Source organism: Phyllobates terribilis, unplaced genomic scaffold (genome assembly GCF_046119375.1).
Source record: "Phyllobates terribilis strain yellow unplaced genomic scaffold, ASM4611937v1 Scaffold_8__6_contigs__length_399053987, whole genome shotgun sequence".
Taxonomy (NCBI): Eukaryota; Metazoa; Chordata; class Amphibia; order Anura; family Dendrobatidae; genus Phyllobates; species Phyllobates terribilis.
This window is the reverse complement of record NW_027362768.1, coordinates 17090192-17116495: the sequence shown is the minus strand read 5'-3', so window position 1 is coordinate 17116495 and position 26304 is coordinate 17090192. Positions and strand designations below refer to the sequence as shown.

The 26304-nt window shown below is 42.1% G+C and overlaps 1 protein-coding gene across 1 annotated transcript in view; it reads right to left on the bottom strand.

Moving 5' to 3' along the window:
* Window positions 1-26304, bottom strand: part of COL11A1 (collagen type XI alpha 1 chain) — a 253934-nt gene that overhangs the window by 188473 nt on the left and 39157 nt on the right. The window contains exons 3-4 of the mRNA XM_073642853.1: window positions 4866-5079; window positions 354-516 (exon numbers count right to left, since the gene is read on the bottom strand). Of these exons, the coding sequence (XP_073498954.1) occupies window positions 354-516; window positions 4866-5079 (377 nt within the window). The remainder of the gene's footprint in view (window positions 1-353; window positions 517-4865; window positions 5080-26304) is intronic.

Below are 26304 nucleotides of genomic sequence, written 5' to 3'. Positions count from 1 at the left end.
CTCTAGCAGTCCGTGATGGCATCTGAGAGATCTCTGATTTTTTTTCACAGACCTATAGACTTACATTGGCGAGATTGATCTGAAACTCACATCAAAACAAACCTCCGTCATAGTAACAAGTCTCCTCCAAGGTATAAATCAGACATGTGAATCATCCCATGATAGGTACGAGTGTTAACCGGGAAAAACACACATAGCAATAGTACAAAACACTGCTGCCTGAATGAGCCCTTAGTTCCATAAATGGTATAAGCTGATCGAAGGTTGATATACTGAATATATGAGCACAAAGCTTTCCGCGCACTATCACAAATAAGCAGAATACACCAGGCCTATGAGCACTGCTCTCTTACCTCAAACACCTCCTCATCTAGGATGCGGGTCCCAAACACAGCGATGCCAGTGGTGTCCAGAACTGGTCTGTCACTTCTTGGAAGGGCCTTAGTGATCTTTTTTTTGCAGTCCACAATCATTGTGACTGTATTCTTTTCAACACTGATTGCAATCCGGTGCCACCTATATGAAAGAATAAAGTATTATACCACAGCCCCTACCATGTATGAAATGGGTCAGGCAGTAAAATCTGCATCCTCAAAATCAGTAAGAGTTAATGAAATATAGGCTATTTGTATTCTACCCTCAGCTTCTGCAGGAAATAACACGGAAGTTGCAATTTCCCCTATTGATGCATTATTACTTTATATTGATGGTAGTATAAGTGAATTTGCTAACTATGACACTGCATTACATAACTATACATTAAAATGTAAAACTAAAAAAAAATCATAAAATGAACATGCTGCTTTCTTTAGGCAGTGTGCTGTACAGCAGGAGGAGATGGCAGATTAATATTTAGGTTTGTGATACAAGATTCACGTTAAAGGGGTTTTCCAGACTTAAAGGGAATTTGTGAGTTGGATCAAACCGACTATATGGGCCTATAGGTCATAGGAAGCTGAATAAAGTGATACCTGATATCTGCCATGCAATGTTTTATTTCAGAGAAATCTGCATTTTTTATATGTGAATGAGCTGTTAAGATCTATGGGCCGGACACTGATCTGTATGAGAATTTGTCTTCAGAGCTTAATTTAAATTAAAGGGGGAGATACCAGTGTGATATGTAATGGTTAGCAGTGTAACCAGTGTGATGTGTAATGGTTACCAGTGTTACCAGTGTGATGTATAATGGTTACCAGTGTTACCAGTGTGATGTATAATGGTTACCAGTGCTACCAGTGTGATGTGTAATGGTTACCTGTGTTACCAGTGTGATGTATAATGGTTACCAGTGTTACCAGTGTGATGTGTGATGGCCGCTCTCTGCTCTCCTGATCTCACTGCAGAACTGTGTGTGATTATACCTGACACATCTGCAAGTTCCTCTCAACTTCAATCTCACAGGCAGACAGAGCTACAATATTGTTGTAATACAGCAGAAGTCAAGAGCTGCAAAAAATTATTTGTAAGGAGACAAAGTTCAGTTCTGCTGTTCTTTCTTAGTTACTTGTCTCACACTGGTAACTCCCCCTTTCATTTATAATAAGCTCTGGAGGCAGATTCTCATTCAGATCAGTGTCCAGCCCATAGATCTTAACAGGTCATTTACATATAAGAAAAATGTGGATTTCTCTGGAACAAGATATTGAATCACAGATATCAATTTATCATTTTATTCAGCTTTCTATGACCTACATGCCCATATAGATGGCTTAGGAGGGTTGATCTTACTGACAGGTTACCTTTAAGATGAAAAGTATTTAGTCACTTTATGACGAATCATGACAGTGTGTGATGTGCACAATGTAATGATCCTCCTGTATTCCCCGCTCAAGTGGATAGTCACAAGCCACAGGTGTGCGATTTGCATAGTTTTGGTTAGATGCCAACTAGTCTCATCGGCTTCTGTTAATTTTCTTTTATTTAGAGAAATAGATGATACTAGTCGACATGTGATTGCAAGTTTGCAATTTGCATGCATCTAGCCACGTGACCGCCCATTTACCTGGGGAATACAGGGGAATGGTAATAGTGTGCTCATCACACACTGTTACAATTTGTCAGTCTGCAGTCGCATACCGTGACTGTAGACTTTTCTTCTCAAACCGGAAAACCAGTTTAACTTTGGATCATGAGTCCAGTTGGTGGAGGGACTCCGCTTCCTTTGTATAAGTGTGTACACAGAAATAACTGTTAGGACAACCCATTGGACTCATAGCTCTGACTTTGCAGAAATGTAACTGGCTTTTCCGATTTTCAGAAAATTTTTAGTAGAGGGCGTGGACATAAAATAATGAAAGACATATTACTTTTTTGATTCTATAATTTGCCACACATTGCTTGATCATCGATTTTGATTGTGATTCCCTTGCATTTTTGGATTATAAAAAACAATACAGTATGAAGTGTGAGTAACTTGATGATATAGCCAGCATTCTTTCTAGCATCCTATGTGTATATGCTAAAATCAGATGATTTATGGTCATCTAGTGCACTATATAAACTTAAAGGGGATCTGTCACCAGGTTTATGCTGTGTAATGTGAGAGCACCATACTGGTGGTTGTACGGCATGATCAATCCAGGATCATCATAGACAAGGTGACAAAAACAATATTTATAGTATAGTCTGTCTCTCACATTGCATACATACAAATACCCAATCCATATATCTACTGTATCAACAAAGTCACTCCTAACTTTTAAAAAGAAAAGATTGTGTTGCATTAAACGCTTACAAAAAAAAGAAAAAACATTGCTGCATTCATGAAATCTTCTACCTTTTTGGTCTCATTTCCAGATTGGTCTAAGACCTCGATGAAAATGTATTTGCATGCAGCGTTTATTGATCCAGTGAAAGCCGACCAGTGATCAAAGTGACCAAATTGTCAAAACTAATATGTGAAAATCTCGCCTTATATTAGGAATTTTCCCTTATTTACACATCCCTGTAAAAACTAATGTTATCTTTAGACAATACAGATGATTTTAATGAAAGGTTCGCTTAAAGGGATTTTGCAGAAATTGCAAAAAATAAAGACAGAAAGATGTTATTATGAAAAGAATTCTTCAATACCTTTAATTTGCAAATTAAACTTGTTTTGTCTAGAGAGTTAATCACTGTAGTGTATATAAAATGTCCACATTCTTGTTATGCAGACAGAAACCTGTCCTAGAATGTTAGAACGGGTCAGGTGCTTGTGAGCATGTGCAGTAGGATGCGCCGCTGCTGTGACCCGAGGATAGCTTGACACTACATAATATTGGTTATCTCTAACAAACAAGTAAAAAACTCATCAGCACTGTGGATCGGTTCCAAAAGGTATATGGGTAATAATCACCAATCCATTGTAAATGTACGAGGAGTCAAGCTTCAGCCCCCCCAAAAAATATGTGGAAAAAGAAACCGCAGCACTTCAGTGGATACATAATAGAAATATAGGACGTTTTGACTCTATATAAGTCTTCATCAAGTTGATAGAGACTCAAAGAGTTGAAACATTGTTGATTGTAAGTCGTTGGAATAAAGAAGATTTATTTTTTATAATAGATATCCACTGAAGTGCTGTGGTCTCTTCTTTTGCGATAGGTTATCTGAAGGTCACAGCAGCGAAGCTTCCTGCTGCACATGCTCATATCTAACTGACCTTTCCTAACATTAAAGGACACATTTCTGTCAATGTAACAAGACAGTGGTCAAAATGTACAAAAGTGATTACCTCCCTAGCCAAAATTAATGCCATTAGCTAGTTAATGTTTTTTTAGGGATTTATTCGTAATGACATTTTTTTTCCTGACCCTGGAAAACCTCATTAAAATCCAATAATAAGTTTGTGGGGTAGCAAGCAGTACAAATTCCTTCTCAGTGCCATGTCAACCTGCCAACAGAAAACATTTATGGCTATTTGCATTCTGCCAGTAAAACAGCAGATGCAGGCTGCGGAAAACAGCCTGTACTGTTACCAAGCTGAAAGGAAACCTTGTGTCTTACCAGACAACCATAAACTGAGCAGGATTACAATACTGGGCCTTAACTGCTGTGTAAGAAATTCCCTAATAAGAAGCGTAGATCCACTGATGTACTGAATAAGCGTTTAATTAGCAGTTTTCCAATTTGGTTTTGTAATAGAAATTGCAGTGTTTAGCCAGCAAGGTCATCCAATACTTTACATTTATGATCCTTAGGAATCTGAAATTTCCCACCAGGGTCCTGCAAATATTTAATCAGGCACATGCTGTTTTATGACAGCCTGCAGTCTACGGTGTATTACTGCAAAAGGCAGCAATGCTGATAACAATCCTATATTACAGAATGGCTATCTATAAAAAACCCAGTGCATTCAAATATTTGTGCTAATTTTACTAAATCTTAAAGGGAATCTGTCATCAGGTTTTTGCTACCTTATCTGAGATCAACGTGATGTAGGGGCCGAGACCCTGATTTCAGCGATGTGTCACTTAATGTTCTGCGTAGTGTGGTTTCTATAAAACCACTGTTTTATCAGAAAGACATTATGACTAGAGGAATAGTAAACCTGCTGTTATCTAGTCCAACCCCACCCCCATCACTGATTGGCACACTATGCATAGACAGAAAGCTGCCAATCAGTTATGTGGACGGGGTTATACAGAGCTCAGCATTCAGAGAACTGCTAGATCTGCAGCAGATAAAACACTGCAGCAACCAGTAAAGTAAGTGATAAATTATTGGAATCAGGGTCGCCGCCTCTTCATCATGCTGCTCTCAGATGGGGTAGCCAAAAACCTGGTGACAGATTCCCTTTAAATAATCTATCCATAGTACTGTGATTCAGCAGGACATGATAGCCATTCACCAATGTTACATTTTCTTCAAGTAATACTCACTTTCCATCTGCAACATTAACAGTGCTAAAAATGGGGTAGTCCTCTGGTGCGGGTTTTCCATGCTGATCTTCATAAAGGAAGACAGGGGACCTGCCGACCTCCACTCCCAATTGCTGCACACCTTTTTGACTGTATATAGATAGGATGAATGTCTGCAGGCCCTTCTTGGGCTTTACTGTCAGCAGGATTGAGAAATCCTTTGGGAATACTCCCCCTAAAAAAGAGTCACATGATTAGCAAAGTTCAAAGTACATAGTTGGGACCTGTGTTATTGTATGAGATAAGATAGTCCTTTTTTAGATCCATATTATCAGATGCATACATTTCAACTGGATTAAATGTAATTGATCAGTTGTCCAATCTTCTGCTATGGCCCACCTGGGTTTGTATGCCGGGTTACAGATATATGTTGCATCAGACTCAATGGATCACAACTGATGGCAAAAGTGATGCTTAATGCAAACAATGGGGTGAGTTCCTCCATTAGTTTCCAGTGGGCATTTTACTCAAATGCAGATTGAATACTAAAACACCACACTGGATATAAGTGCAAGAGATCAAGGCAAAGGAGAGGGACCAACGAGGTAAGGCAACCATCTTCTGTCACAGACACATACATGGGTGCATTATGATCAGCTATTGGACTGCAAAGGGCCCATATACTATTCTTGCTCATGAGCCCTATTCTAGCTATCCACTCATGGTGCAGAGGCTATAGATGCACTTGGGACAGGATGCATGAAAAGGTTCAATGAACCAGATAATAGAGCAACTATGCTATAAATGAACTAATGTCATTAGTTTTTTTTTCAGCTTTAATGATGTTTACATATTCAAACATAAACAGTAAACAAATGAACACAAAAAAGATAATACAATTATACAGTTATCATCCTTTTTTTCATTTTTCCCTCTGTATATATCCTCTCTAGCCCCCACCCACAAAGAGGGGAGCGCGGAAGATAAAAAAAAACACAATCAATAATTCTTGCCCATTTTTCCAAGACTCTTTACTTATACTTATTATAAATGAACTGTAGTAGTTGACAGAGTAAGTAAACAAATTGCATTATTCATTTGTCATCTCTAATCTTTACAAGATGCTTTACACTGCAGCTCTGCTTGTTCAGATTGATTGCTGTGTATAACCATAATTTACACAATTCTTTTATAAGGTCACCAGGAAGTCAATGCACTAAGTGTTGACTTACGGCTATAGATTGAAAGGACCTAAACCAATAGTAATTAAAAGATTTTCAAGTAACTGCCACATATATGTCTGGGTCACCTCCACCGAGCCGACGAGTAATAGTGGCCAACGGTCATGGTGGTCTCGCCAGCCAGCGGGCTGTTCACAGCAGAATAAAAAGGGGAAAGTGGTGGAAAGGATGCAGGATCAGCCTGTCTCAATAATCGATGTCAAGACCTCAGGTGCAACAGGAAGAAAATCTCACTTTTACTGGAGCAGTTGATGATTACAGCTCTCCACAGTTAGGATCGTCCCTAGACATCCCGCGTCTGATCCCTAACTGACGTCGTCTGGCAGTTGGGCACTTTTTGAACCACGCAGGACAGTATGCCCCATGCAGCACGGTGGCTCAGTGGTTAGCACTGCAGCCTGGCAGCGCTGGGGTCATGGATTCACAATCCCACCACGGACAATATCTGTAAGGAGTTTGTATGTTCTCCCAGTGTTTGTGTGGGTTTCTTCCTGGTTCTCCGGTTTCCTCCCACACTCCAAAGACATACTGATAGGGAATCTAGATTATGAGCTCCAATGGGGACAGTGATGATGATGTGTGTAAAGCGGTGTGGAATTAATGGCGCTATATAAGCAAAGCATAATAAATATAGTATAAAGACTCCATTGAGGTTCATAGCCCCTATCTTTGTGTATGTGGGAGTCATATCAAGAAGTCCACTTCTTCCAGGAAGAGAGTTTGCATAAGGCCATGGCCCCACTATCAGTATTTGGTCAGTATTCAGTCAGTATTTTTTATCAGGAGTGGGAGCCAAAACCAGGTGAGGAACAATCAGAGAAAGGGTATAATAGAAACAAGTCACCAATTCTGCATTTATCACCCACTCCTGGTTTTGGCTCCCACTCCTGAGAAAAATACTGACCGAATACTGACCAAATACTGATTGTGGGGCCATGGCCTAATATTTAAGCTCACAAACCTAACACATTGCCCCTAAACCACAGAAAAAACATTTTTTTACTCTAAATAATATGTGAAGCAACCGGAATATTGGTAACTACAGGTTTGCTCTTTGATAAGCTTCCGCTACAATCTGACAGGGTGCAGACACTTTTACGCTAATTAAAGGATGAGATAGTCTCGCCCTTTCTTTATGTTATTACCAAAGCCTCTCTGCTTTTAGCAAATTTGAATGGAGACTCCTACATATTTTCCATTGTGCGAATGTTATTTATGTCCATCATCCTTGAATGGACATTTCTCTGCGGTCTTACAGCTGATCCTGTCCTAACAAGTTGTAAAATTCTTCTAATAGTTTCCAATTTAGTAAACAGGAGAATCACTTAATATATTTAATAGAAATATAACTGAAACAGTGATAGAACTATTATTTAGCAGTGATATTCAGTACTTGCAAGACACATTAAAGATATATAAAGAGGAGACAATCCTCTAATTGAAGCAGCATAAGTCTAATACTCATCAATAGTTTGTCTTGTAAGAAATTATGTGGCAATGAACTACACGGCCACAATAAGTGTTCTTATAATCACTAGTCGTTCTCAGTTTGTATAGTCTTTATTCTGATGTTTCTCTGTTGTATCTATTTTATAAAGCTGCATAAAAAATCTCATATTCCTGTGGAATGTTTTATGGACTAACTTGACAGATTTGCCATTAAAGCCCCTAAGAAAGCTGAAATGACTAGTGGTACTGTAGCCTAAACCATATTGGTTACCACTTCTTTTGAGAATCAGATATAGCTGAACAGAAAAGCAATTTTTTAACTTGATGAGACTAGTTGACACTGTATTAACAAGTGATATTTACAAATATTTTATACAATAAGTAAATAAATCACATAATCTATTAAAGGGAACTTGGCAGGTGATTCATGCTGCCCGAATCACAGACAGTGTGAATCCAGCACAGGATCCCTCTTTGCAGATATGTTTTACCCTGAAAGCTCTGAGAAAACAGATTTATGGGAAAGTAGTATTAACACATGACTAGAGATGAGCGTTGTTCTACTCGAACTGTTCGCCAATCTCAAATTCGAGCTGTTTTGGGCGGTGTTCGAGCCGGTCGGCGAACACGAACAATTTGAGAAAAATTCGGCTGTTCGAGGTTATGTTCGATAACTGTTCGTGCACCAAAATCATAACTGGATTTTTTCTCAGTAATGATGAAAATTAATGTTAATACGCAGTTTGAGTGTACAGCGGGGCGGGGGGAGGGGCAGGGGATGGATCTCTGCAGGAACAATGAAGATCTCCATTTTTTTTTCTCTTTCCCGCATTTGCAGTGGGGAGGTGCAATCTGTCAGCCTATCAGCAGCGCACACACGGAGCGAAGTGCTTTTTTTCACACAAGCAAGGGCATGTGTGATTGGCAGTGTATGTCACATGTCCTTGCCCTATAAGACCAAGCCATTTTCCCCGTCGCCACCATTTTCTCACTGCTGCAGCTGCGTGTTAGACGGCACCGCTGTTGCTGTGTGTGCTATACCTTGTTAATTTCAAGCCAATTTTCGCACAAATATACAGATAGCTTGGGAGTAGGGAATAGTTGTGATTGCAGTCCTTTTAAGGACTAGGTTACAGCATTTCCTACGACTTTTATCAGGGAGGTCTGTGCTCTTAAATAGATAGGTTGTGGGAGTAAAGACTAATTGTAATTGGAGTCCTTTTCAGGACTAGGTTACATGAGTTCCTATCAGTTTTTGCCAGGCAGGTCTGTGCCAGTGCTGTGCAAGTTTTTTTCACAGCATTTGGCTGAATCTAGCAAAGCTAATCCTTTTTGGCCTATTGCAGAGTGTGTTAGTCAGTGGAGTAGCCTATCTGTGTTGCAAGATATAACACCTGTGTATAGAATACCAATTTTTTTACTGCACCTAGTGAAGTAAAATCTTTTGGGCATAGCATCATTCTATTAGTCCATCTATACTGACCTCCATCAGGTTGCAAACTGAATATAATTTTTTTCTGCATCTAGCTCTGAAAAAATATTTGGGCTTCTAGCGGTGTGTGGGACTTGGTCTATTAGTCCATCTATACTGACCTCCATCAGGTTGCAAATTAAAAATAATTTTTTTCTGCATCTAGCTCTGAAAAAATATTTGGGCTTCTAGCAGTGTGTGGGACTTGGTCTATTAGTCCATCTATACTGACCTCCATCAGGTTGCAAATTAAAAATAATTTTTTTCTGCATCTAGCTCTGAAAAAATATTTGGGCTTCTAGCAGTGTGTGGGACTTGGTCTATTAGTCCATCTATACTGACCTCCATCAGGTTGCAAATTGAATAAAAAAATTTTCTGCATCTAGCTCTGAAAAAATATTTGGGCTTCTAGCGGTGTGTGGGACTTGGTCTATTAGTCCTTCTATACTGACCTCCAGCAGGTTGCAAATTGAATATAATTTTTTTCTGCATCTAGCTCTGAAAAAATATTTGGGCTTCTAGCGGTGTGTGGGACTTGGTCTATTAGTCCATCTATACTGACCTCCATCAGGTTGCAAATTAAAAATAATTTTTTTCTGCATCTAGCTCTGAAAAAATATTTGGGCTTCTACCGGTGTGTGGGACTTGGTCTATTAGTCCATCTATACTGACCTCCATCAGGTTGCAAATTAAAAATAATTTTTTTCTGCATCTAACCCAGCCAATAATTTTGGCCTAATACCACAGTTTGGCCACTCAGCTCTGCTCGGTTACCATCCATTGTTTTTTTGTGCAAACAACTCCAGAGTTGTGAATTAGTTAACCACCAAAATGAGTGGAAAAAGGCCTGCTGCTGGTGGAAAGGGGAATAGGCGTGTTGGGAAGGGGAAAAAAGGTTGTGTCCGTGGGGTAGGTGCAGAAGAAAGACCATCTTCCAGCCAAACTAAAATGTCTACTTCTTTTAGCGGACAATGTGATAAGATCCCTTTCTTACGGCCACGCCAATCGCTACAAATTCCAGATGAGGCACAAAAACAGCAGGTGCTTCAACGGATATCAAGTGCTCCTTTAAGTGGGCTCTCCTCCACATCAACTTCAACATCACAAATACTCCAGTCCTCAAAGGTGTCACCCAAATCGCACTTGCTTCCTCACAGCTCCCAAATCTCCAGCTGCCCGTCTGAGTATGAGGTAGAACAGATGGTTGAGTCTGCAGAGCTGTTTACTCATACTATAGCCTGGGAATCAGAGGTCGACTCCAGCGCTTCTGTGAATCCAGACGAGGAAATGATCTGCACTGATGCCCAGAATCTTTATGAGTCGGATCCAGGACCAGACGCAGAAGGTTCTGACCATAATGTAGACCCTCATTCCCAAACTGTAACTCCTGTTGGTGGAGACAATGAGGAAGACGATGATAAGACTCAAATACCTGATTGGAGCGACAACTTTAGTTTTTTGTCAGGGCAGGAACAGGTTGGCTCTGAGGACGACGGGTGTGATAACGCACAGGGTGATGATGATGAGGTCGGAGATCCCACTTACTGTCAACCCACAGTCAGCCAAGAGATGAGGTCAGCAGAGGAGGTGGAGGAAGATGCTAGTGACGACGAGGTCAGGTTGCGCCTTCCTGGACAGAGACGTAGTACTGGAAGCACGTCAACAACTGCATCCTCAAACACAACTCTGCCTCTCACCACAAGTCGTGGTGGCTCTTCAGGTCGCATGGGTGCTAAGCCTTGCATAGCCTGGGCATTTTTTCAGATCGATAAAGATGACCCAACTCGTGTTATCTGTAACATTTGTCAGCAAAAGCTAAGTAGAGGCCAAAAAATACATAGTTTGAGTACTTCATGCATGAACCGGCACATGGACATGAAGCATAAGTTGCAGTGGGAAGCTCAGTGTGCTACAATGCGGTCTAGCCGGCCGGGCCAACCACCGTCTGCCATATCTTGTGCATCCGCGGCCTCTTCATCCTCTGTGACTGGGGGGACAGCAGTCACACCTGTTTTGGGGCGCAGACCTGCCACCTCTTTACCCGCAACAGCCAGCGTGATTGGCAGGTCATCATTTTCTTTGGAGGTGGTAACACCAGCTGGTGTTGAGCGCTGTCCGACATCGATAGCACCACCTTTGGATCAAGGCAACCTAACATGTCCGCCTGCATCTTCCTCACAGACCGGCAGTTTGCCGGGGACACCCTTATCAACCCCGTCTAAGCACAATAGCCAGCCCTCGGTCCCTCAGATGTGGACAAGTAAAAGACCATTTCCTCCTAGCCATGAGAAAGCTAAGAGGTTGAATTTCACCATCTGCAAGCTCTTGGCTACAGAAATGCTGCCTTTCCGCCTGGTGGACACAGAGGATTTTCGAGACCTTATATCCGTCGCAGTGCCCCAGTACCAGATGCCCAGTCGGCACTACTTCTCAAAGAAAGGTGTGCCTGCGCTCCACCAGCATGTCGCACACAACATCACCGCTTCTTTGAGAAACTCTGTGTGTGACAGGGTGCATTTCACCACAGACACTTGGACGAGTAGGCATGGACAGGGGCGTTACATGTCGCTGACTGGGCACTGGGTAACTATGGTGACAGCAGGACAAGGGGCTGCTGTCCAAGTCTTGCCGTCCCCACGAGTTGTGCGTCAATCCTCTTTATGTCATTTTTCCACCACTGCTTCTGCCTCCTCAACCTCCTCTCGGTCTTCCACCTGCACCCAAAGCCTGTCTGGTCATGCCACAAGCTTTCTAACTGCGCAGAAGGGATCCTGCACACCTCCTTACTATGCTGGCAGTAGGGCTCAACGTCATCAGGCGGTTTTTACATTGAAATGTCTGGGAAATGTGAGTCACACAGCTGAGGAGTTGTGGTCAGCTCTGGAGAACCAATTTCATGAATGGTTGTCTCCACTGGACCTGAAACCAGGGAAGGCCGTGTGCGACAATGCTGCAAACCTGGGTGCGGCCCTTCGCCGGGGCAATGTCACACACGTGCCTTGTATGGCTCACGTGTTGAACCTGGTTGTCCAGCAATTTTTAGCCCACTATCCCAGACTAGATGGCCTTCTGCAGAGGGCACGGTCGCTGTGTGCTCACTTCCGCCGTTCGCATCCCGCAGCTCAGCGACTTACATCTCTACAGAAGTCGTTGGGCCTGCCACTTCACCGGCTAAAATGCGATGTGCCTACCCGGTGGAATTCAACTCTGCACATGTTGCAGCGACTGTGGCAGCACCGACAAGCCCTGGTGTAATACGTTCTGACGTATAGCCTGGGCCAACGAGATTCAGAGGTGGGGCAAATCACGCTGGAGGAGTGGTCTCAGATCAGGGACCTATGCACCCTTCTGCACAGTTTTGAAATGGCGACGAAGATGTTTAGTGCTGACGATGCCATTATCAGCATGACTATTCCGGTGATTTACATGCTGGAGCACATGTTAAACAGAATTCGGAGTCAGGTGGTGGCACAAGAGGAGGTGGAGGAAGTAGAGGAGGAGGAGTTGTATGCGGAAGGGCTAACATCTGCAAGGTCCAGACGGTTGGCAGCACCAAGGCGGCAGGCATGTGAGGGTGGGGGAGATGGTTTTACCAGGGCGCATGGTAGCAGCCAAACTAGTGAGGAAGGTGCAGGAGCCCAGGAAGAAGTGGAGGACGAACTGATGGAAGACTCATCAGATGAGGGAGACCTTGATCACATTTCTGTTGTGCGAGGTTGGGGGGAGAGGACAGAGGAAGGAAGCATGATTGTTACCTCGCCACCAACACAACAGGGACTTGGTGCTCCTGGATGCGCAACACACATGAGTGCCTTCTTGCTGCACTACCTGCAACATGACCCTCGAATTGTGAGAATTAGAAATAATCCTGACTACTGGGTTGCCACACTGTTAGATCCCCGGTACAAAAGTAAATTGGCAGAAATTATTCCTGCCATAGAAAGGGATGCACGCATGCAGGAGTATCAGCAGAGACTGTTGCAGAATCTTACATGTGCTTTTCCACAAAATACCAGTGGTGCACGTAGTGAATCTCACAGTTCCAACTTGCCAACCGTGGGACCGTCAAGTGTTCAGCACTCAAACCGTGACAGAACCACAGTATCTGCTGGTAACATCAATTTTGCGGAATCATTTCACCACTTTTTTAGCCCATCCTTTGCAAGGCCACAGGAGACAAGAAGTCTGACACATAGTCAACGCCTAGAGACGATGGTACAGGAGTATCTCCAAGTAAACATTGAAGCCACGACTGTGTCACTGGACCCTTGCTCTTTTTGGGCTTCCAATCTGGATAAATGGCCGGAGCTAGCCACTTACGCCTTGGAGATCTTGTCATGCCCCGCAGCCAGCGTTCTGTCTGAACGTGTGTTCAGCGCTGCTGGTGGTGTGCTGACAGATAAGCGCACGCGGCTCTCCACTGATAATGTAGACAGACTCACGTTCATAAAGATGAACAAATCATGGATCCGAAACGACTTTTCTACCCCTGTGTCATCCTGGGGAGAGTAAAAGCTTGATGATTGGTTAAAATCACCCTACCAACCGTTTTAAGCTTTCAAATTACTAATCATGTTTATCTGTATCTTGACTGGAAAATAATTTGGGCTTTGTAGCAGTGTGCAGCACTGATCCTATTAGGCCATCTATACTAAAGCTTCACCAGATTTAAAATTAAAAATAATTTTTAGCTGCATCTAGCCCGGAAAATAATTTTGGGGCTCCGAGATGCGCAAGGCACATAAGTGCCTTCTTGCTGCACTACCTGCAGCATGACCCTCATATTGTCAGAATTCGAAGTAATCATGACTACTGGGTTGCCACACTCTTAGATCCCCCAAACTTTTCGATCAACCTTTTCATTTTAATAAAGACCAAAAAAATGGTCATTTTTGAAATTATAAGCATTAGCAGGTTGTTAGAAACTGAAATCAAACAGTTTTCAACTCAAAACTTTATTCTAGGTGATGTTACATTTTCACATAGGACCCCTTGTTCGAAAGGAGCTTCTGAACTCTCTCGTCCATTGAATTTGTCAGGTTTTGGATGGTTTCTGCTTCAATTGTTTTGCATGAGGACAGAATACCCTCCCAGAGCTGTTGCTTAGATGTGAACTGCCTCCCGCCATCATAGACACTCCTTTTAATGATGCTCCAAAGGTTCTGAATGGGGTAGAGGTCAGGGGAGCATGGGGGTCACACCATAAGTTTGTCCCCTTTTATGCCCATATCAGCCAGAGATGCATACTTCTTGATTGCCAAGACACTTCATCCTGATCATCGCACAATGTTGATTGTAGTCATGCCTTGACCTAAACACTCCACAATTTGTTGCTTCTCAGCAGCCGACACATCCTTTTTCTTTCCCATTTTGGCAGAAAATGTAGGCTGCTTAATAATGTGAGAGAGCCTTCTTAAGTAGTCTTGCCTTTCATTGGACACACCTGCCAAACTAATTAGCACAGGTGTCTGCAATTGCTTACAGTGATATAAAGAGCCCTGACACACATCACCATCAATGAGTTTAACTGACAAACAAACAAATTCTTCCCTTATCACTCCTAAACACTTTTTGTATAATAATTTGGAATGCAGTGTACATGTGCTTTTCCACAAAACACCAGTGGTTCACGTAGTGAATCTTACAGTTCTAACTTGCCAACCGTGGTCTGTATGGAGTTGTTCAATAAAGGGCCCAAAATTAAGATAACATAGATGGGAGAGGTCTCTATGAATAGGAATTCCTAAGTATTTGATACCCTGTGAGGGCCAGGCAAAGGGAAAGTTGGACTGGATGGAATCCTATATGGATTTGGGGAGGGAGACATCGAGGGCCTCAGACTTCGCTGCATTGATTTTAAAATTTTACCATGTAACAAAGTGATCTATTTCAGCCATAACAGCATGGATGGATATATGTGATTGAGTGATATATACTAGGACATCATCAGCAAATAGAGAGCACTTGTACTCGGTGCCTCCCACCTCAATCCACCTAATATTGGGGTTATGGCAAATTGATGAGAGCAGGTGCTCCGTCACTAGGATGTATAAGAGAGGGGACAGAGGACATCACTGCCTTGTCCCATTGGTGATTGTGAAAGGTGATGAAAATGTTCTGACGCACCCCCTGGGCCTTGGGACACCCGGAGCCGGACCCTTTTTGGTGGATGCTGGTGGTTGTAGTCTTCGTGGCGGCGACCCAGTTCCGTGGCTCAGGGCGGTCAAACCAGTGGCGGAACTATTTATGTGGTTTTCATGTTTAAATGTCCGACTACGCCACCCGTGGATTGCGGTCAGAGTGAACCGCCGCTACAGGGCAGACCACTGAGGCTGGTGTTGTGGGTGCAGCAGAGCGTAGCATAACTCCCCACGGGAGGAGTATAGCCTCAGGGCAGTGTATGCGGGGGATGGGGGTGATGGTGCAGGGCAGCAGCAGTAACGACACGGAGTCAGTGATGCAGTTCAGGGCCTTTACTCACAGTTCTTATTATCCAGACCACGTCTGCAGGTAACGGCTGCCCACGTCGTACTGTGCTCACCAGGTGAGGGGCTCAGACAACTCCCAGATAACTTTGGAGCACTTCACAGGACCTCCTTTGTGTGTCCTTTGTCTGGCCTTTCTTACCAACACTTCTGTCCGGCTGCCTCGGGCCTCCTCTTGGTAAACTTGGCGCCAGTTTCCCTGACCCTATGTGGTGCCTTCCTAGCGGGTGTAGCGAGGGGCTGCGCCACATAAAATGTCAGAGCCTCCGGTTTCTAGCTGAGGGTCGTTTCCTGCCTCCACTAGTTCGGGGACCGGTCTCCCCCTTTGGCCTGACCCCTCCACGCAGGTGGATTCGGGCGTGCGGTGGCGACTCGCCCGTCCGCACCCCTGGGATCCCTTCATTCCTCGTTCCTGGAGCCTTCTCCGCTCCTCTTCCTTCCTTCTCCCTCTTCCAGGCCTGGGCCTCTGTTACTAGGCCCGCCTGCGGAGCAGAGCTCATGCAAAGCCCCTGCTCCCTGCCACTTCTGCTCAGACTTCTCTGCACTGAACTAAGATGGTGCCCACCTTTTATACTCCCTTCTCAATGCACCCAGGAACTGCTTCCTCCCTGCTCCTGCACTACAGGGTTCCCCTTCCTCAGTGTTCCCTCCCCCCACTCCAGCCAGGGACAGGGACTGTCGTGCCCATCTCAGGGGCATATTGGTCGCCCTGCCCCACGGCAATGTGGTGTAATGCATGCAGGTGTCGGGTCCTGATCCACACTCCATCCTTACCTGAGAGTGAGATATCACACCTCTGGGTGAGGTGCAATACGTCTTTAGCAACCGAGCCCTCAGGGTGCTACAGTTCCATTTATCTTCAGCCTAGGTGACGTATTGCGATACAGGGCCGTGATTTTGGCTATAAAAGGGTCCCCTAGACCCCTACCCCAAGCTTTTTAAGAGAATCATATATGGCGTGCCAGGAGACTCTATGGAATGCTTTCTCAGCATCCAACGAGAGTATCTAATTACAAATTTTTAACTGCATCTAGCCCAGGAAATACTTTGTGCCTAGTAGCAGTGTCTGCTAGTAAGCGGATTATCCCGGCTGTTAAGCAAGCTGCACCACCTGTAGTTTAGACACTTAATTTTTTCAAAGGAAATGCTTCGGGACCATGGGATACTTAGTGAAGAGCATCAGGAGGCACCCCGAGGCATAGGGGCTGGGACTGGCAGTAGGATGCCTTGCGGTGGACAGCCGAGCTCGATCCTTATAAAAGCTTTTTAACTGCAGCAGCTTTAGTGGACGCTACTGGAGCTGGAATTACCGCGGCTGCTGGCATGAGACTTGCCCTCCAATAGATCCTTGTAAATGGATTTAAAGTGTATTCATTCAAATTAGAGAGACAATTTAAATTAAAAAGCTTAGAGCTGCCTCCACCACAGGGGGGCTCGCTCGACCCACCAGCGGACAGGCACCAGTATTGGGAGAGGGGGGCTGGCCGTCAGGGTTCACCGCGGCTCTGGCACAAACCCGGCGACACGGAGGTGGCACGGGCAGGAGCGGACTGGCCGTGTCGGCTTCTCACTTTTTGGATTTTAGAAGGGCATGACATGCCTATATCTGTGTCTCCCCCTCCTTTTACTCCTCCACCTCTTTTATTTTCGCATGACTATATGTACTTGTCACTTTTCCATGTGTTAGTTATGTCTTCTGAGCAGTTTGTCAGCTTTTGGACACCTTTGAAGGTGTTTTCTATGTGTTTCTATGTGTTTTTGTTTGCCTGCCATTGGTTTTAACGGTGTTCGAAGGTGTTCGACGAATAGTTCGACGAACAGTTCGACGAACACACGGGTGTTCGACGAACCGAACCGAACTCGAACACTACGGGGGTGGCTCAACACTACACATGACTTATTGCCTAAATCAGTTTTTTATGGTAAATGTATCTAAAGAAAAATGATAGTATATTTTTAATAACATCCATTTAAAAAATAATTCAGAAAACTTGCAATCTTCCATTATCCACTAGGCTTAACATTAGGCTCATACTGTTCTGTACAGCATCCATATGGACACAGGCAGCAATAGACCTGCGCAGGCTCACTAACTTCTGCAATGTAATTTCTAGGCATGCTCTGATCTATACATAGGTGAAGGGAGTGACAGAAGGTAAGCTATAACAATCCCCTATTATGAATGATGCATATAAAGATGTCATCCTTCAATATAATGTTATCTGTAATGAAAATGAGACTTCTGAAAAGTCTTTTGTACTGAACAGGAAATGGAAACACTAGTATTCGAGTTGTTTATATAGTAATATGGAAATTTTTTAAATATTATTAATTAAACTAAATACATATAACATGAAAACCTGATTAAAATAATAGGTCATTTTCTGTAGATACTTTCTGTTTAAAAAGAAGCCAGGACAGGAAGGCTAATCTTGACCTGTTGGCTTCTCCTTACTTGTCTCAGCTAGACTGAGAGGTATCTCTCTTGTTATGCAGGAAGAGATCTGTCAATCAAGCAAAGCTGGACTGGGAGAAGCCATCAGGGACCACCCACGTGACTATTCCCCTTCCATGATCATTCTTAAATCCTTAACAACTTATGTCATCCGTTTTATCTTGGCATATGAGGTCCTGCTGAAGGCCACCATAACTGCGATCCTGGTCCTCCTGTGAAATTAAACCACAGACTGAACTTTGTAGGAGCGTCGTAGTTTCACTGCATACTATAATACTGTGGTTTTTCAGCATATTGTATAAGCAATCAAATAATCGCAGGTTCAAGTCCCCTGGGGAGACTAAAAAATAAAGTAAGAATTTTAAAAATGTTTTCAAATATATATATAAAAAATCAATATATAAAAGTTTAAATCAGCCCCCTTAAGAAAAATAAAATTAAAATAAAAAAACTAAGTAAATTTGGTATTATTGTGTCCAATAGAACCCGATCTTTCAAACTATAATATTTTTGAAACTGCACATTATATGCCCCCGGAAAAAAATCAGAATGCCAGAATTGACACCTTTCAGTTGCTGTGCTTCCTAAAAAATGCAACAAAATGCGTTCAAAATATCATAGGCCCCCCCAAATGCTACCATTAAAACATCAGCTCAGAATGCAAAAAGCAAGCCCTTACTGAGCTTCATCAATGGAAAATAAAAAAAAGTTAGAGGTCTCAGAAAATGGTGACACAAAAAAACTATTTTTTTTAAGTTTTCAAATTTCTATTTTTTTATCACTTAAGGGGAATCTGTCAGCAGGTCTTTGCTATGTAATCTGAAGGCAGCTTGAGCTAGGGGTTAAAACACAGATTTCAGCGATGCCTCTCTTATCAAGCTACAAGGTTTTTTTTTGCTTACAATGACTGTTTTAGCACCAGAAGCTTATCATTGCTGTGACTAGCTGGTGTGAGCCCTTGTCTGACACGCCCCCTCCTGTGATAAGCAGCTCACTGTCTATGGACTTCATATATACAGAGCCTGGTGTGGACGGGGTTAGCTTTCTCAGCTCTGCTTCATTGCTAAATCTAAAATCTCTGATTGTGTAAGAACGACTGCACCCAGTAATGTAAGTGATACATCGCTGGATTCAGCTTCTCTCTGCCTACATCACACTGCTCTCAGATGAGGTAGCAAAAACCTGCTGACAGATTCCCTTTAATTGATAAAAGAAACTGGACAAGTTTAGTATCATGGTAATTGTAAGTACCTGGAAAATCAGTCTGCAAGATCTTTTTTTGCAACAAAATAAATTCCTTAAGAACAATGGCGGAATAGTTTTTTTTCTCAAGAATGCCACATTTTTTTCACATTTTCCAGTATGGTAAAATGAATATTGTAATTCAAAATTACAACTTGTCCTAAAAAAATAACAAGCCCTGATACAGCTATTTCAGAGGAGAAAAATTATGGCTTTTGGAATTAGCTGGGGGGGTGGGGTTCAAAATGAAAAATTCTCGGTTCTTTAAGGAGTTAAACTATGTTTTCTCAGAAATGCTGCAGTATTACAAAGTAAAACATAGATGCCTGCAATGAGGGAGTCTCTCTGTCTGCCATGGTATGGACAACATGAAAGACGCTCTTTATGAAGGCTCTCCACTATGTCCATGAGATGAGGATCCTGAGCAGAACACCCCACCCCATTAGCTCACAATTTCCTTATAGAGCGTACGAAAATGCGATTTTTAAACAAGACAACCCTGTGAATGTCAGCACAGCATATCAAGTATATAGTGTGCAACAATAGGGAACTTTTACTTCTTCCACACTTCTAAATCTGCTATCCCAATGTTTAACTGGCACTCACTATAGGGCTTCCTGCCGCAGGCACTTCATGCACAGAGTAAGTCAGTGGAAACCTCTGTGGAATTCACACTCGTTTTCAGGGTCCTGCACGTCTTGGCTTGCAAAGAGATATATGAAGAAGACACTTGTAAAGTCTTGTTTATTTATTAAAAATGTAAAAAAGATCACAGCCAGCAACACATTAGCAGCATGACTGGAGGAAGCCCTTTCTCATCACTGGATTCCAGCTGCAGAAGCCCCCAAGAAAACAGATGCATCTTGCTGGCAGATGTGCACTAGCATGCCCCAGTCTAGAGTATGCGCTGATCTAAAATGTGATAACTCATTGGTTTTTCATTACTCACATAGCTTTGTCACAATTAATAAAAGCTTTCAGCGCTACTTTTTTCAATGTCTTTTAACATCGGCTGACAGTGAACAGATTGCAAATATTATGTGGAATGTGGGATATTAAAGAACATTTCATTGTAAATTACATCAATAAAACATTGGTTCCTATGCAGGTTCCTATGCAGGTGGTTGAATTCAGTAATGTTATGTCCTAGTTATATAAGTTTCTGTTGCATTCACCTTTCATTGTGTCCAGAATGGCAACTGTATAATTATAGGAAGCATCCAAGTTCACCTGAGGCAAATATAACATTTCAAAGACTAAGGGTAGCAGAGTTACTACCCCAACAGGAACTTCAAAGGCAGCTCTAGTAGTTCTCATCCACAATATATATACACACTCTGTGCAGAATTATTAGGCAAATGCGTATTTTGATCACATGATACTTTTTATACATGTTGTCCTACTCCAAGCTGCATAGGCTTGAGAGCCAACTACCAATTAAGTAAATCTGGTGATGTGCTTCTCTGTAATGAGGAGGGGTGTTGACTGATGACATCAACACCCTATATAAGGTGTGCTTAATTATTAGGCAACTTCCTTTCCTTTGGCAAAATGGGTCAGAAGAGAGATTTGACGGGCTATGAAAAATCCAAAATTGTGAGATGTCTTTCAGAGGGATGCAGCAGTCTTGAAATTTCCAAACTTTTTATGGGTGATCACCGAACAATCAAGTGTTTCATGGCAAATAGCCAACAGGGTCGCAAGAAGCGTGTTGGCCAAAAAAGACACAAAATAACTGCCCATGAATTGAGGAAAATCAAGCGTGAAGCTGCCAAGATGCCATTCGCCACCAGTTTTGCCATATTTCAGAGCTGCAACGTTACTGGAGTATCAAAAAGCACAAGGTGTGCGATACTCAGGGACATGGCCAAGGTAAGGAAGGCTGAAAAACGACCACCTTTGATCAAGAAACATAAGATAAAGCGTCAAGAATGGGCCAAGAAATATCTTAAGACTGATTTTTCAAAGGTTTTATGGACTGATGAAATGAGAGTGACTCTTGATGGGCCAGATGGATGGGCCAGAGGCTGGATCAGTAAAGGGCAGAGAGCTCCACTCCGACTCAGACACCAGCGAGGTGGAGGTGGGGTACTGGTATGGGCTGGTATCATCAAAGATGAACTTGTGGGACATTTTCGGGTTGAGGATGGAATGAAGCTCAACTGCCAGACCTACTGCCAGTTTCTGGAAGACAACTCCTTCAAGCAGTAGTACAGGAAGAAGTCGGTATCGTTAAAAAAAAAACATGATTTTCACGCAGGACAATGCTCCATCACATGCATCCAACTACTCCACAGCGTGGCTGGCCAGTAAAGGTCTAAAAGAAGAAAAAATAATGACATGGCCCCCTTGTTCACCTGATCTGAACCCCATAGAGAACCTGTGGTCCATCACAAAATGTGAGATCTACAGGGAGGGAAAACAGTACACCTCTCGGAACAGTGTCTGGGAGGCTGTGGTGGCTGCTGCCTGCAATGTTGATCGAAAACAGATCAAGCAACTGACAGAATCTATGGATGGAAGGCTGTTGAGTGTCATCATAAAGAAAGGTGGCTATATTGATCACTAATTTTTTTGTTTTTTGTTTTTGCATGTCAGAAATATTTATTTCTAAATTTTGTGCACTGAAATTGGTTTACTTGGTGAAAATAAACAAGTGAGATGAGATGGGATTATATTTGTTTTTTATTAAGTTGCCTAATAATTCTGCACAGTAATAGTTACCTGCACAAACAGATATCCTCCTAAGATAGCCAAATCTAAAAAAAAAACACTCAAATTTCCAAAAATATTAAGCTTGGATATTTATGAATCTTTTGGGTTGATTGAGAACATAGTTGTTGATCAATAATAAAAATAATCCTCTAAAATACAACTTGCCTAATAATTCTGCACAAAGTGTATTTGTGCTTCCGAATATATTTGGAGTTGATCAGATGCATCTCTAGTGGCCTTGTATGATAGATAAGTATCTACCTGTATTTCTCAGCATTAAGGACATCATTAATCCTGATCAAATCTCCAACTCCAGTAGCTGATATACAGTCCTAAATTTACAATGAGCCTCCACCATGCTCCCCTTTTGCCTGCAGACATTCGATATTGTACCACTCTCCAGCCATCTGGCAAACAAACTGCCTGTCACAGCCAAATATTTCAAATTTTGACTCATGTGTCTAGAGCACCTTCTACTTTTTTTCTGCACACCTGTTCCTATGTTTTCATGCATAGTTGAGTCGTTTGGCTTTGTTTCCATGTCAAAGGTAAGTCTTTTTGTCTGCAATTCTTCCTTGATCTGGACACACTTCTTCGAACAGTAGATGGATGTAGCTGAATTCCACTAGTTGCTGCCACTTCTGAGTTGATGGAACTGCTGACATCTTCTGATTTTGAAGAAGATTACGCATCATGTGTCTTTTGTCTGCTGAGCTAACTTTTCCTTGGCCGATCACTGTGTCTATGGTCATCAAAGTTGTCCATTTCTTTGTGCTTCTTCAAAAGAGATTGAACAACACTTGGAACCTCAGTCTGCTATGAAATCTTTGCCTGGGATGGACCTTGCTGTTGCAGTATAACTACCTTTAGTCTTGTTGCTGTGCTTACTATTGCCATGGTGTATGACCTTGGGCATGAAACGCTCTTCACAACTGCACCTTTGTAGCAGAGTTTTGCTGTTCCTTGCCCAGTTTTAAGCCTCGTTCAGCTGTTCCTGTTTTAGTTAATGACTGTGTCTCATATATAAATGATGATCATTATCACCTGTTCGGCGTAATTGGTTACTCATACAGAAACACGTCACCACTTCTGTATTTATCACCCACTCCTGGTTTTGTCTTACAAATACTGTTGTAAAATACCAAATACTGAATGTGTGAACGTGGCCTAAAGCAGAAACTCACCTGGTGTAATATTGGTGGCTCTAATAAAACAGTTTAATGATATGCTAATGTTCAAGTTCCTTTGTTCTATGATTCCATAGATGGGTATGAACCATCTCATCCAGATGGTCCTCAGGAATCCACTAATGATTTAGACAATATTAAAGGGTATTCCAATTGCCAATATCCTGTCCCAATATGTAGTAGGTGTATTAGTAGTAATAATATTAGTAGTAAATACCTCCAATTAGTAATGTAGTATAGTTCATCTGATTTACTTTGTTGCTTACCCAATGTGCAGGGCATTGCAGTAGCTTAGGTATCCATGGTTAGACCACTAATACCTAACTAACTGTCACTGTATAAATGGTCATAACCATGGATACCTAAGCTGCTGCAATGCCCTGCACATGGGGTAAGCGACATCGCGAATCAGAACTATACTACATGTCTAATTGGAGGTATTTGCTAATATTATTATTATTGCACCCACTAGATATTAAGATAGGATCTTGGGGATAGGAATACACCTTTTAATGTTGCTCTTGATTCACCTTTTTATCATTTCCAAGGCACTGCTGCACACTTGGTAGGCCATTTTGCCAAGCATCTTGCAGAAGGTTGAGAACAGTCCAGTCAAGTGACAAGTTTTCCTGTTTCTGTTTTTTGTGGAACTCCTGACCAGTTTCCAAGAAACATTGGTTAAGAAGCATCACCTTCACCATTAGTTGTGCTGTGAACCATTGCTTAAACCTCAATGTGCACCTTTACTTTGGAGATACAATCTAATTATTAGCCAACTGCTAATACGGAAAGCTTAGCCTGTACCCAGCATTTTATTTGCGCCTGTCTCTTTTGCTTTTATGGTAGTCAGAGGTCAGAAGCCCATTAGCTAACTGACTGCTAACATTAGGGACTTATTGTGAATGTAAATGTAGCTCCAACTGCATTTTAAATCAGATCTTGAAAGACCTTTTCTCTCCTAATGAATAATAATGAAGGAAATTGGAAATCTGATTTCTGTTTGGATATATCGTCACACCACAAGGGAAACCATATGTTACTTCTTTGCCTCCTCAGTTTATTTTCTTAATAAATATACTCTTGTACTAATATTTACATATCTCTTCTATGTTACAGCTTGTTTTAACAAAGGATAAGAACAGAGAGACGTTTCCAGCGGATCTCAAGATGTCTCATTTGGCCCAGCATACAGTATGTGTGACAGTTACTTGATAATCTTTTCTCACTTGTGGTTTAATTCCTTACAATGGATGATCATTTTGTCATTGTAATGCCAACTGTCGGTATAACAACCAATATGAAGACAAGAGAGATGGTGTCTCCGATAAAATCTCTGCAGCTTTATTACACTTCTATTAAATATAGGTCCTAAACAGGACAGTGATCTGGTGTTGACGCGTTTCGAGTTAAACAGTCTTAATTGTAACGATTAATGTTACCATTAAGGTTGTTTAAGTCGAAACGCGTCAATACTAGAACACTGTCCTGTTTGTGACCTATTTTTAATGGAAGTGTAATATAGGTTCAAAGATTTAATCAGAGGCACCATCTCTCTTGTCTTCATATTGAATTTACCTGTCCTGGCCGAGGTGCTTTCTGGATCTCCAAAATTATGAGATGGTGGATACCTTACAATGGTGAGCTATATCTGTATAATAACCCCATGGCTAGCTTGATGGTGGGAGTGTCACTATATACCAATGCCAAAATAATGAAGTACTCCCATCAAAGTTTTTATCCTCTTAAAAGGGATTGTCTACTACTAGGACAAAGCTCTCTCACCCCTCATGTTTGGCCCTGCTAAAATATAAACACTTATACTCACCTCCGGTGCTGGCGCCGTTCCAGCGGTGTCGGCACTCACATTCCCGGGGCTCACGTGAGGTTGTTATGACAAGTGAGCCTGACGCCCAATCAGCGCTGGTGTCACTGTCCCCGCCTTTGGAAAAATCGAACATCATGAGGAAGTCAGAGATCACCCACAACCAGTACTTCCTGTTGATGTTCAATACATCCAAAGGTGGGAATGGTGAAGTTGGCGCTGATTAGGCGCAGGACTCGTGTGTCGTAAGAACCTTACATGAACCCGAGTAGTCGACACTGCTAGAACAGCGCTGGGATTGGAGTTCAGTATAGATGCTTTTATTTTAATGGAGCCAAGCTTGAGGAATGAGAAGGGGTTGTCCTAGTACTGGACAGCCCCTTTAATGTATTGCAGTCATCATATTATATGCCGCTGTGTATTTACAACTGCTCATTTAGCCTTTCTACCCAGTTAATTCTTCTATTTTCTATTACTTCTATGACGTCACTTGATTGAAAACTGACTAGTTGAATCATTCTAAGCTCTATGTAGAAATAGGAAATCTCTTTTGCATGCAAGAGTCATCAGTAGAACTACAATTCTACACGACTGAAAAGTCCCTAGCAGTGGGGAGGAGCAGAGCAGCTGGGTCAGGAAGTGAAGAGGAGATGGAGTTGGGCTGCCAGGGTCCTTGCAGTGATGTAGAGTTGTAGTTCTAATGATGACTCATGCAGGGAAAATAAACTTCCACATAGAGCTTAGAAGGATTCAGCTAGTCAGTTTTTAATCACTTGATGTCATTAACCAAAAGGAAAAGAGAAGATTCAACTGGATAGAAGGACAAAAATGAGCAATTGTAAGTACACAGTGCCATATAATATGAAGATTGCAATATATTAAGAGGATAACAATTTTAATGGGAGTACTTAATTTAATTATTAGGATTGCAGTATGAAGCATGGTGAAGGGATAGATCAGCAGCATGATCTTTGGATAACACATGAAGATTGCATCCTACTGAAGCTAAGGGTTCATGTACATGGCAATGCATATGCAGGAATTATTTTACCCACTTATATGTGGGATTATTATTGATAATATAGCAGATGTCAGATCCCAGCTATCAGCAAGTTATTCCTTATATAAATGAATAGATCATACTCTGTATTTTTGGGAAGAACCCTTTAATTATTCTTTTACAGCCAATCAACTCTGTGGCTGCTACATCATACACAACAGCCATAGTTAAAATAGCAATTCCAAAAATGTCTATGAACTGCCCTCAACCCAAAATAAAGCAGCTACCATAATTCAGTGACAAATGCTAATACCACATTTTATACTATATTTTATACAGAAAGCTATACAATGTGCGGAAAACTGAGGCATTCTTTTCTCGAATACTCTGCAC